The following is a 13,470-nucleotide window of genomic DNA, read 5'->3' as shown; positions in this document are numbered from 1 at the left end:
GGGTGAGGAGTCCTAGTTGCTGTTGCCAGTATTTTGCAGAGTTTTCTAGCACTGTTGACTTTAGAACTAACTAGTGAATCGTAACTACTCAATCTGTGTTATCAAAGCATCTAGTAAAAGACAAACCTGCCTTTCCAATGACTCAAATACAGACTGACGTTGTACTGGTGCTGATTTTCAAGCTCTTGCATCACCTTCTCCCCAGTTTGTCATATCTTCCATCCCACATCTGCAGCATCTGTTCACTGCAGCATTCATTAAAAAAAAAAATGATGGTCTTAGCTCTGTCACTATTCTTTTTTGTTACTTTGTCTTCCCAGTTGGTGTCTGTGTTTAAGAGATCTTAAGTTGGAAAGCATTTTCTCTGGCATTACTCTGTATATTTTCACGTATCAGTGGACTTGCATGCACAAAACAATTATATTTGTGTTCAAAGATAAGTATGATAAGCTCTAAGAACTAATTTATTTGGAGCAGCTGTACTTTTTAGGTGTAGTTCTGCAAGTTATTAATAATCCCATTTATCAGTTTATCCAAAGTTCTTCGCGTTCACTATTAGATATGAGTTCATTATGCCTGTTCAGGTAATATCAGGTACAAAGAGGCTTTTTGCTTTTTGTCTGGATGTCTGTCGAACTCAAAAAAACACTTTGGATTGAACATGTCAGACCCTTGGATGATACGTGTATAGGAGGCTGTTGTTTGAACTATTGCAGTACTACCTCAGAAATTCTATTATTTATATTCTGTTTGGAAATGATTGTATAGTCTATCGTGCCAAGGTAGCTAAAGCAGACAACTAAGACATAATTATGGGCCTGACAAAGACCTGAGTGTTGGACTGGCAGGAGCCTGAGTGATGAAGGCTGTGCAAGTTTGTGACGTTTTTGGAGGAGAAGGAGATGAGGTGATGTTGGCATGAAAATATGTGCGAAAGACATCAACCTGTAGCCTAGAGGTAGATCAGTGGGAGCTGTTAGCTAGAGGATGGTGGAGCTCATGATGAACCAGTTGGAGAACAGTCTGGAAGGTGAAAATGAGAACTGCTGCCACACAGATGCCCATGAGCCGGTCCAGTGGAAGAAGACTGTGGGTGTGAATCTGTCAAACTGTGAATATGAACAAGTGTGTTGCTGAGAAACAGCATGCATGCTCAGCCAGCCCATTTGAGGTAAAGACTGGAAAGAAAACAGAGGCGATTGTAGATGAAAATGTCAACACTTATTGGCCACATTTTCCCCACAAATACAATCAAGTGATTCAAAATTAAGCTGTAGATGTCAGTCTTGTTCACAGGCAGGTATTTGATTGCAAACACTTAAGCCGCTGTGGACGTCAGAGTGGTAATATTTCCAGAGCAGTGCTGGCACGATAACAACAGGCATGAGCACATGCTTATGTTTGAGACCGGGAGAGCTGAGTAGTTCTTTGACATCAGTCAGTTGGAAGTTTACCGTGACAAATGTGTGAATGCAAATAGTCTGGATTGCCTCAACCCATTTTTGATTTCCAGGGGGTGTTAACAACAGATGTAGACAATGTAGACAATGTTTCTGGATGCAATTAGATAGAGTCCGTGAAATGGATCGTGGGAAGTAACACGGCATTAGAGAACAATTAGAGGTGTTATATGGAAATCTTTCTAAATTGTAGAGGCCTGCAAGAAGAAATTAATCAAATTTATCTAAGTGACGCTAGATATAATTCCTAGTGATGAATCGCCAGATAGCATTTCAGCATGGAAAAGATCCATCTTGTTTGTTACATAAAAAAATTTATAAAGAAAGCAGATGTAATATATCGTCAGACAGTGTTGGGTGTAACGCATTATTAAGTAACGCATTACTGTAATTAAATTACTGATTACTGTTCATTTTTAGGTATTTTAATTACAGTTACTTACAATGTACTTGCGTTACATTGTAAAATAATTAAACTCGCTGAATATCATTATTTAATTTCAATAATTTATCTTCTAAAGGAAACTGCCGCTTTAACATCGCTGTAGTGCAGCTGCACGTCATTTTGCGCCAGTTTGCTGCATAGTCGTATTCTAAAGATGTCGGACTCGGCTGAAGCGAGTGGCTGTTTTATGAAATGGACATATTCCCGTCTCTTCACCTTTCTGAAACCAGCAGACAAGAACCTTACAGTAATATGTAAAAACTATCGGCTGCTGTTAATAGCAGGAGTAATCTACTGAAGCGCCTGACACGACAGCATAGACGAACACTTCTGACTGATCCTTGTTCATCATCCATGGATAACACCGCGGCAACTCCTGCTAAGCAGGCAAAACGTGATTTTACTTCAGCAGCACAGAAAGCGTCTGAAGGTGAGCTTAAAAAAATGATTGCAGGCTACATTGTGGAAGAGATGCTACCGCTGCGAACTGTAGAGTCTCCGTCTTTAAAAAAAAATTATTTAAAGAGTTTAATTTCTCTTGTTTGTCCACTCAAGGTTTATAGGGATTTTAAGAAGTATTTAGTTAAATTACTTATTGAGTAATTAAGTTACTTTTCAGACACAGTAATTAGTTAAGTATTTTAAATACAATATTGATTAAGTAATTAGTAATTAATTACTTTTTTAAAGTAACTTACCCAACACTGTCGTCAGATAACCTGCAGATTTTCATTTGCGATTAACTGTGAATGTCAGAAGACTACAATCTTCAAGCTGTTACAAGCTATAATTGGCTTTTATCTTTAGGTGGGGGAGAATTAAGCATCTCTGTGGAACTTTATGTCAAATTTTTTATGTTACAATGTTAGTAACCCAACTAGGATTTAGTTATGAGTAGTTATTGGCCTAAATGTAGGCAGAATCTAAAGTTAGCACGTTCTTTATATATATTGTAGAGTCAGTTCATGACCTTTAATAATCGTTTGTCTCTTCATTCATTCTTTTGTTTGTTGTACTAATAATATATATGTGCAATCTCTGGGAAGGTATGTGCATGTATGTGGTTTCACAAGCGCATGGCACAACACAGAAGAGCCACCTCCACAGGACAAGATTCAGCTGTCCATCTGCATCTTAAGGATAAAGGACACTCTTTCGAGGATGCCAATGTTCACATTTTGGACAGAGAGGACAGATGGTTTGAAAGAGGAGTGAAAGAAGCCATCTATGTCCACTGTGAGCGACCATCTTTGAACAGAGGCGGTGGTTTACGACACCAACTCTCTGCCATCTATAATCCAGTTTTGAGATCCCTTCCCAGACGCCTTAACGCCCACTCACACCCTGGGCCATCTGACCTCAGGAATTCGCATGATAAGGTGGGGCCAGGTTTCACAATGAACTCACCCGAAACTCTGGCTGATTGGGACCCACACCCAGTTCCACACCTTGGCTCAGGCGATTAGAGGATCATCAGGGGGTCCTTTTGTCCCTTTGTGGGGGGGACACTCCCACCAGGTTTATATCTGGGACTCTTCACCATTTGACCTTAGAACTGAAGAAGCCTCTCGGATGAGAGGTGAAACGTCTTCAAGTAACTTAAAGAAGTCCAGACGCTTTTCTTTGCAAGCTCCTTTGACTATAGAATATAAATACAAAATATAAGCAAGGTAGTTATTTTCAAATTCTTGGCAACTACTGTTCTGCCTGCCAGGGCCATGTGCCTAGTGCACAAGGCACCAAACCCCTGCAGTGCCTGCTGAATGGACAGACGGATCGATATACAGAGCATAAAACCTTATGTGTCAAACGCACCTCTGCAGATAGACACCCTCTATTTATGAACCAGAATACCTCATCAATATATAAGTGCTGTATGAAAAGATTACCTATGACCTATGTAGTGTAGCTGTAAACGCAAGACTGGATGTCAAAAAAGTTGCAACTCCCTGAGCAGACAGTTGCAACTTTTAATACGCAGAGACCTAATAAGCAGAGAAGCTCATCAGACTTTCATATCTGTGGTGTGTTGAGCTGCAGTTCACAATCAGACTGACTGAAACACGTCTGATTTTTGCTCTCGGTGACATCATAGCAGCTTTTCTGTTTCTCAGCATCATTTTCGGTTGCTTTGCGAGCTGCTGGGACGTAATGTGGTATGAAATCTGCTGATTCAGTGACGGATGATCCAGAGAGTTGTGCTGGGGAGCCAGTGAAGCACGACTGGAATGCTTTTAGTTTGCCATTGTAGTTTGTGAGACGCACGCTGGTGGCGGTTACACACACACACACACACACACACACACACACACACACACACACACGCGTCAGCAGAAAGACACAGAGGGAGAGCAGAGTTTACTTGGCTGGCAAATTGGTTACCACAGTTGGTTCTTTTATTAAATGTAGGGAGTGCTACGTGGCACAGTTACTTACTGCCACACGTTTGAACGTCCACAGTGTTTTGTGTGCATTCAGCCCGTTGCAGTTTTCACTGCTGACTGCGTTCATTTTTTTCGGTGTTGTCATCGCTGATGCTCCTGCCTGTGTATTTTTAGAAAATACCTCCTGGGCGTGCTGTAAACACGCCTCATCTGAAGACTTCTGGCTTCCCTTTGACAGCGCAGACCGCCGTGCATTTATTGTGACTGATGGCAGCATAAATACAATGAAACTCAATCCCAGCTCTGCGGTGTGTCTATATTTGTATATGTATGCACGTGTTTCGTTGAGTTCACCAGCATACATTGACTTTTTGCCACTCTCCACCATTTCTGTCCACTCGGCACTTCTGCCGCTCCAGGAATTTTTTTTCTGTCTTCCTCCACCACCCCCCGCAACCTTTGCTCCGAATTGTCGGAATGTTTTTAGGATTCCTCTGCTTTTTTGGAAAAGCAGTGAGTTTGGAATTCCAGCTTTCGCTCTCCCTCAGGCAACTCAGTGTGCATGTGTGTTGAATTCCAAGCACAGACAATTTACTGATTCAGTTGGAATGTATTTGTTGCCCACAGGGCTCTGGATTCAAACACAGAAAATAAAACACACACACAAACACAGATTGTTCATCATCCCTCAGCAGGAGAAAGCGATTGCTTTCATTCACAGTGATTATCTCTGCCTGTGCGGCTTGTTTTTGACCTCCCCTGACCTTTTCCTGCAAGAGCGTGCATCATCTTCTAATACTGTGTGTTTTACCTCTGGTCTCTCATGGGTTACGACCTCTCTTCTGTCTGTACACGCAACCTTTTGTCTATCACACCAAGCCCGAAGTCACACGACTTTTTGTGTAGTTGTTTCTAGGAACGTGTTGTTATTAAACAGGAGGCCAGAGAAAGAGACACCCTGCCATAAAAAACTTTACTGGACCCCCCAAAATTGTGCAGAAAATTGTCTGGGTTTCTTCACCAAACATCACCCGCATTTCAAACATAACAAAACTGATAGTATGTCGGAGATTCGTTAAGTGGGTCTGATTTTTCTGCCATCAAACATTTATTTTAATAGGAAATTTGAGCTCATTTCAGAGTTAGGTCCACTGGCTGAGCACAGCTGGTAATTTTACAACTATTAAAGTTTTAAGAATTTTAAGAATTTGGAGGAAAAAGTTTGATTTGTGTGATATTCTATGGTCATACATTTAGGAATCATGAGTCCTAAATGACCAGTTTTTGGTTGGCAAGTTTAAAGCTGAAGTCTTATCAAGGCATTTAGGATGGCGTTAGAGTTTTAATGAGCCTGACAGCTCATAACATGGTAATGTACTTGTTAGAGTTGGCTGACATTTAGACTTTTTCCCAAATGGAGAGAGTCGCAGACAGAGAAATTCACTTAAACTGTTTGTACTGGCTTTCGGGCGTAGCAGCTCTCTGCAAGAAATGGAAGAAATCGCTTCTGCACAGTCACAAACTCTCTCGCGTTCTCTTCGCTTATGTATTTATTATGTATGTGTTTTTCTCAGCTCCACAGAGGTGGACGATATGATCCGCAAGTCGACAAATCTGCTGTTGACCAGAACTCTTAGCCACTGTCTGCAGTACGCCATTAAGAAGAAGAATGTCGGACTGGCAGAGGTAATGTGTGTGTGTGTGTGTGTGTGTGTGTGTGTATTTTTCCAAAAAAAGTGGACAGATAAAACCACAATGGTCACTCCAAAAGGTCAGACATTTTTCTGAACTGAGGAAGATGTGGGGAGTTTCTGTTCTCCTACTTTGGATTTAATATTTTCATCTGACCAAAAACCATAGAAGCAGAATTAAAGTTGACATAAGTTGAGCGTTTTGACGCTTTCCATCTCTTTTTTGTTTTGTTTAGTTTTTTACCTGAATTTGACAAACAAGAGAATACATTTATTTATATAGTGTCAAATGACAACAACATTCACCTCACAGCACTTTTTATTGTAGACTAAAGACTGTGCAATATATGTTTGGAGCCGGCAGCCAATTAGAAGAAACGAAACTACCATTACAGTAGTTTCTGGGTTTTTTTGAAGGGTAGCTGCACAGGTAGAGCTGACCCTCACTAACTTCTGATGCACACCCAGTTATTTTGTTCTATAATGAGGTTCAGAAAAGAGCTTCAAGTAACTCCTAGCTGGCTTTCACATAGTAAGAAACTTTTAACAACTTAAAAAAAAGTCTTACTTCATCCTCAACAATTTCTGTCTTTTATTTCTGTATCTAACAACAAAAACAGGGATGACGTTGAATTGCAGTCAGAAGCATGTGCAGTGGGGTCGAAAAACCCTATTCACTGAACATAGTTTCGGTCCCAGCAGTGGGGCCCACCCTGCTGTCTGCAAAGTAAGAGGAGCTAAAGCAGCTTGTGTCAGACAGGATAAACAGAGGAGCTGCACCAAGACCCACTATAAGATAAACAAGGATTATTCTGAGCTGGGACTCATGCAAAGCTGCTCTAGTCGAGAGAACAAATAATTGCCAGTAATGACAGTGAAATTATGAAGAGATGGAGACAGAGATCTACTGAACAAATGCTCATTAGACTTTGAGGTGTTACAATAATGGCCTCTGAATGGTGGATTTTTGCAGTGATGTGAGCCAGTAAACAAGTGAAGTCTTATGTTTTTGATTCTATCTTTTATTATGTTGTTTTCTTTGTCACCCCTGACACTTGTAATAACCTTCTCAGAGTGAACATGTTACTCTAAAGTCGCTTGCACAACTTCAGAGTAGTTCTCTTACTCAAAATGGCGATTCTCAGCATTTCCAGCTCATTTACTTTCCCAAAAACAGACATTTCCTCTTTTCGGCCCACTGTTATTGTTGTCCCATCGCTGCAGAATGTGATGTGAAGTAATGATTTAATATTTTCCACTTTCCGTTGCTGTTTATTTTCATGCTCAGCGGCTACACTAGAGCACAAACATCATTAATTCACGGGGACAGGATGTAATGATAAGACGACGTGTTATGGAAAATTCAGCACGTCTGCATCCTTTATTAAACAAGTTCATCTAAGAATCACAAAGCTCTATTTGTTGTTCAAATTAAGGCTTATGAGGAAGTCACTAGACTGATTGTTGCAGAATGTGAATACATTTGCACACCCGTTTGCTCCTGTCATTGCACGTATTGCAGTTTGGATTTGATTAACGCATAAAAATTCACGATTAAAGCCATAAATCAAGTAAACGTTTGTACTTTTTAACCTAAGAAATATCAGTAAACGTGGCAAACATATCCCACACGGTCCACAGGAGACATACTTTTAAATTTGGTTGTGCGTTTGATATTTGGCTCTTTGGCGAGCTCTCGGCCTATTTCATCGAAAAATTGCCCACATGCTGGAAAAAAAGGTCGAACTTTTCAATGTGTTCCACTTGCAAAAGATGACACATTGTGAAAAAATGTGAGGAAAAAAGAACTATCGGCTACGCAACAAAAGGAGAAAGAATCCAAAGATGACCGGCTACATGTTTGTCCTGTTTGTGTAGTTGGTGCAGGTGATCATTAACACCACTCACCTGGAGCAGAGCTGCCACTTCCTGGAGGAGTTCATATCAAACATAACCAATGTTCCTCCTGACACAGTAAATGCTACCAAGCTGTACGGCACCTCCACCTTTAAGGTAAGGCTGCTCTTTCTTCCTCTGTCTCCTCGTTTCTCCCCAGCTGTTTTACTTTTTCTTTATTCCCCCATTCTTCTTTTCTTTGTCCTCCTTTCCACACAGTTTATTTATTGTGCCATGCATTGTCTGTCTGCAACACGAAGGCACACACGTGTCTCCAGTTTGTAAATTCTATGATACTTTTCCTTTTTTTCCTTTTCTTTTTTAAATTCTCTGTTGGTTACAATCTTCTCTTGCAGGATGCTCGTCATGCTGCAGAGGCGGAGATCTACACCAGCCTGAATGCAAAGATTGACCAGTTCCTGCAGCTGGCTGATTACGACTGGATGGCTGCGGTGCCCGGAGGCGAGAATCTGGCTGCCAGCGACTACCTGATTGATCTGATTGCTTTTCTTAAGAGCACCTTCAGTGTCTTCACCAATCTGCCTGTTAGTAAACACATGAATACACACACACACACACACACACACACACACACACACACACACACACACACACACACACACACACACACACACACTATAGACTTTACAGCATTGGAACACCAGAACAGAGAATCGAGCCATTAAGCACAACTAAGGAAATCTGCAAATATAAAGAACTAAATAACTATAACAGTGCTCCATCCATCCATTTTCCATCCAGTTTATCCAGGTCAGGATTGTGGGGCTGGAGTCCAGCTGCCGCAGGGCGAGAGCAGGCGAGATCAGTACACCCTGACAGGTTACCAGTCTGTCGCAGGCTAACACAGAGAGACGTACAGTCATTCACACTCACATTCCACACATAAGATTACATTTTAGATTCACCAGTGAACCTAATCTCACTAACTGCATGTCTTTGAACTGTGGGAGGAAACCAGAGTACCACGAGACAACCCACTCAGACACCCAGGACCTTCTTTCTGTGATAAAACTGTGCTAACAATCGTGCTGTCCTACAGCAGACAGTGATTAAATTATAACCTAAAATGAATTTAAGTAAAAGAAGAGGCGGAGAATGTAAAGTTTTAAAAACTAAGTGAGGAGTAAAAATGATAAGCTTTCTTAAAAAGTTTTTAAAGATGAATCCCAAATGTAATCAAACTGCTACAGAAACAAATGTACAAAACTTGGGGATTCTGGCAGGTTTGGGTGTTGTTGGCCAGAACTAACTAAGTTGACATCCTAAGTGTATACAGCGTGCTTCGGTTTAGCAGCAGGTATGGTGGATGTTGTAGTGTTCACAATATGTGGGTGATTAAAGTGTTTATCAGAGAGATGAAACAACCACCTGCTAAGCAGACGGTACAACAGAGAGAGGCCTTAAGAGAACATCTCTCACCGTCTTACAGTGTTGTGCTTGCAGCCGTCCCCAACTCTCTGTGAACAGTAGTCATGGCCACAGATCGATGGCAACAACAATTTGCATATTAATGATCATGAAACTGAACTCGTTCAGGGCTCTGCTGTGAATTTGGCCACCATTACGAGAATCGATCTCACTAGGAAGAGAGGACTATTGCTTCCTGTGCCCAAGACATGAGGTCGTCCTAAGGTCATCATAAAGCAGCCTCACAGTGTGAGATTAATGTGAGATGTTTCTAAATTACAAAAAGGGGGTTTAGTAGCACTGTGTTTCACACGTGGTGTATTTACTCTCGGCTACACGCTCTGTGTGTGCTGTTGTGTTCATTTGTCCGTCTCGCTTCGTGTTAGCATGACGCATCACAGGGCAGCACAATCTGCTTTACTTCGTTAAAGGATCAGCTTGTTACAGGTTAGGTCGTTAACATGGGATCTGCTAAGCTTATTAAAGGGTGAGCTGGTTAGGTCAGGACCACTAGATTATATACAGACTAAGGCTAGTGATGCTGCTGCCCAACTTTAATGGTAAATGGCCTGTATTTGTATAGCGCTTTTACTAGTCCCGCCTAGGGACCCCAAAGCGCTTTACACATCCAGTCATCCACCCATTCACTCTCACATTCACACACTGGTGGAGGCAAGCTACAGTTGTAGCCACAGCTGCCCTGGGGCAGACTGACAGAAGCGAGGCTGCCATATCGCGCCATCGGCCCTTCTGACCAACACCAGTAGGCGGTAGGTGAAGTGTCTTGCCCAAGGACCCAACGACTGAGATTGTCCGAGCCGGGGCTCGAACCGGCAACCTTCCAATTACAAGGCGAACTCCCAACTCTTCAGCCACGATCGCCCCATGCCCCAACTTTAATGACATTACACTTCAAGTCAGGATATCACAGCGCAATTTTTCACATTTTACAGTGTTTCTAAAGTGGAAAGAAATAATTATACTGTTCAAAGAAAATGAAAGGAATGCTTGATCATGACTGTGAAACCTACACTAAGTAGGGTTAAAGTTCAGGCATACCAGTCCCACACTAGGAAGCAGAAGCCATTGTGAATCCATTTGAGTTGCTTTGGTGCAAATAAAAGTGACAGCAATGACTGGAAAGGCGACGACAGGACATCCTTCCAAAAAAGACAATGGTTTGCAGATGGTGGCCACACATCATTGCTCTTTCCATTTTCCCCTCCAACTTTCCTTATTGTTAGTGGCTTTTTCACTACTAGTAGCACGAGTTCGCCTTAAGCCCATTCAGGTTGCACAGATATTCAGCTTCTCTAGTACTTTACGTGCTGTTGTAAGAAGGTGTGCTGTGTCTCCCTGCACAGTCTCAAGAGTGCAGAGGAGATGCCAGGAGACGGGCAGTTACTCGAGGTTAACTGGACGAGGCTGTAAAAGCAGTGGGTCTAGTGTCTGCTCTGTTTTTCACTAGCCAAACCTCAAATCAGTGCTAATGTCGCAGCACTGCACTGTTGTCCAAATATGCTCACTTTCCAGTTTCAAATAAACAAGATGGTAACGGCCAAAATGTGTGGATGGCATCATGTTCGCTACGTTCATCGTTTATACAAAGCCTTCAGAAGGAACTGAAGAAAATAGAGGGGCATTGTACTGCATGCTGAGCAGAAAAGCGGACAGAGCTTAATATCCCAGCTATGTTGTTCCCACTCTGAATCTACTGTTTTGGGTTAATTTAAAAAGTAAAGTGGGATTAACCGCTCAGCTTTTAATGACAAACAAAAACTGAATTTTAAAGCCTGAAATTGGATTTTGTATCAGCTGTTTTGATCATTTAAGCACACAAACAGATTTGAGAGCCTACACACACAGAAATACGCTCACACATGGACACACACACATTAGCTTTAAGGTGATTTTGCACGCAGATTTAATCCCAGAGGGTCACAAGGCCATAAGCACCCACACATGTACGCGCCAAGTGTTTTCTAGCATTTGTAAGAGGCTGTTTCTGCACCCCCACAAGCCCTGGACATGACCCCATCGCGCACACACTTTAACACCCAGTGTGGGGCCTCCTAAGCAGATCAGATGCTATGAACCTATGATGCTGGGTGGTATGACCTCCTAGATTAAGAGGTGATTGTGTGAAAGAGTAAGGTTTCACAGAAATGAATTGGATACTACTAAAGTGCGTAAACAGGTTTATAGGGGCATAAATTAACAAATACGTTTATACTGCCCCTTTATTCATGTCCTACTGTGTGTCTGGGTCTATGCGAGTAGGGAGCAGCAGCATTTAAAAGAGATATCTAAACCTCCTGCTTCTGGGGTGGTACAAAGGTATGCAGCCAAAAGATGCTTTCTGTTGATTTTTCCAGAGTGTGTCGTCATTTTTGCACACTACCCAAAAACCTCACCAAGGAAGCATCTCAGTTGGTCCAGTCCAGCTCAACTGGCTCTTTTCCAGCACATCACTGTAGGTCTATCTAACCACTTTCCCCAATTCATTAACGAGACACCTAGATACTTGAATCTTCAACCCTGAACCAGCACTTCACCCTTTTCTGGCTGACAGCTGTGGCCTCAGACTTGCAGATGCTCATTCGCATCCCAATCAAGCCATCCTGGTGCAAATTGGAAGTCGTTGCTTGATGAAGCCATGTCGACCACATCATCTGCAGGAAGCAGACGTGATCTTTAGGATGTTCTCTGATCTTTAGCTGTGCCTGAAATTTTGTCCATAGACGTTATGAGCCCAGTATGAGTAACTTATTGGTGGCGATGTGAAGCCAGTTTTCTCTGTATTTTTACATGGACCAAATAGCACATAGCATGAAACCCAATACTGTACAATCAACTATTAAACCCCATAGGATTCACTGAGGGATGCAGTCCAATGTCTTCTCCAAGTCCACAAAATAACATCTAAAACGCTTTTAATGGCTTCTAGTATTAGTACTGAAAGCCAATCTGAATTAAATTGTTAAACTAATTAAATTAGATTATTACAGACTTCCTGTACTTTGACTGTCATACACTTTCAAAGCCACAATTTTCTGGACGACCTTAGATCATCAACCAAATTAAGACCAGCTTCAACTCATGAACTCAAGTTCAGGGCTTCGCAGTGCTTCCCACTCATGGATTTTACTTGGTGGAATACTGTGAATGATCCTTTTTTAAATATATTGCACCATTTCCAAGCTTTGAAGCAGACGATTTGATGGACGATAATGGGAAGGAAATAAAGCATCCAAATATAAAATCCTGGATGTTATACAGCCAACAGTAAGGACATTGAAAACAGCACAAACATACAAACCCCAATCCGATATTTATGGAGTGAAGGAGCAGCATGTTACAGAAACATTCCTGCAGTGATCAGGTCGCTATATTTTTGCACATGCTTGTGTCAGCTGTTTAAACAGCTCTAAACCTATTAGTATTAAATGTAAAGGCTCTAAAGGTACTTGGCTCATATTTCCCGAACAGCTACAGGAAAGATTACACTTACTCGTCTCATGCCTCAGTTTCAGTTCCTAGAAAGGAAAGCATTTCCTTTATCCAAAAACTAATACTACGTCTACTTAGAAAAAGGATCATAATCGAATTGGGCTCAAATTTTAAAAGCAGAAGGAGGACGACGTGAAAAGTCCTCTGGAGTGAAAACAGTCACATGAATATTGGAGAGCAAACTTTGGGCCAACAACCCTTCGGTTTTATGGTTTATGGGCACTTAGATCATTTTTCTGTAGTGTTCTGCGATGTTTTGGCCACTGCTGCCGCCGTTGTGTCCACCAGATCTGCGTGGTGCTTCAGCACGTTGCACAAAGTGCCAGTTAAAGCCAGATTAGCTTCATCTCGAGGGCCCGTGTGTAATATATACACACACTGAGGTAGAAAAAGCTGCCAATGTCCTTGCAGTGATTTGATTAAGGAGGATTGTTTCCAGGCAGCCATTATATACTCCTTCCACTCTTTTTTTTTTTTTTCTCTCTCCTTCCATTAAGAACACATGACTTCTGATGCTTTGCCCTGTGCTAAATATCCTGGTTTATGTTTCTTGCTTTAGGGAACACCCATAGAACACGCTACCTTACCGGTGAGTATCTGGGCTGCTGTTGTGATGGAGTGATGTTTACAAACCCCTGACTCACCTTGTTAACCCC

The 13,470-nt window shown here is 41.8% G+C and overlaps 1 protein-coding gene across 2 annotated transcripts in view; it reads left to right on the top strand.

Moving 5' to 3' along the window:
- Window positions 1–13,470, top strand: part of exoc6b (exocyst complex component 6B) — a 131,297-nt gene that overhangs the window by 62,160 nt on the left and 55,667 nt on the right. Inside the window, exons 16-19 of one of the 2 annotated variants that reach the window (XM_085153507.1) lie at window positions 5,864–5,975; window positions 7,859–7,993; window positions 8,233–8,421; window positions 13,374–13,403. In XM_085153507.1, coding sequence (XP_085009633.1) covers window positions 5,864–5,975; window positions 7,859–7,993; window positions 8,233–8,421; window positions 13,374–13,403 — 466 coding nt within the window. The remainder of the gene's footprint in view (window positions 1–5,863; window positions 5,976–7,858; window positions 7,994–8,232; window positions 8,422–13,373; window positions 13,404–13,470) is intronic. The other variant, XM_085153508.1, reaches the window with a different exon arrangement.

This window comes from Neolamprologus multifasciatus, chromosome 3 (genome assembly GCF_963576455.1).
Source record: "Neolamprologus multifasciatus chromosome 3, fNeoMul1.2, whole genome shotgun sequence".
Lineage (NCBI taxonomy): Eukaryota > Metazoa > Chordata > Actinopteri > Cichliformes > Cichlidae > Neolamprologus > Neolamprologus multifasciatus.
This window is presented reverse-complemented; position numbering and strand designations above follow the sequence as displayed.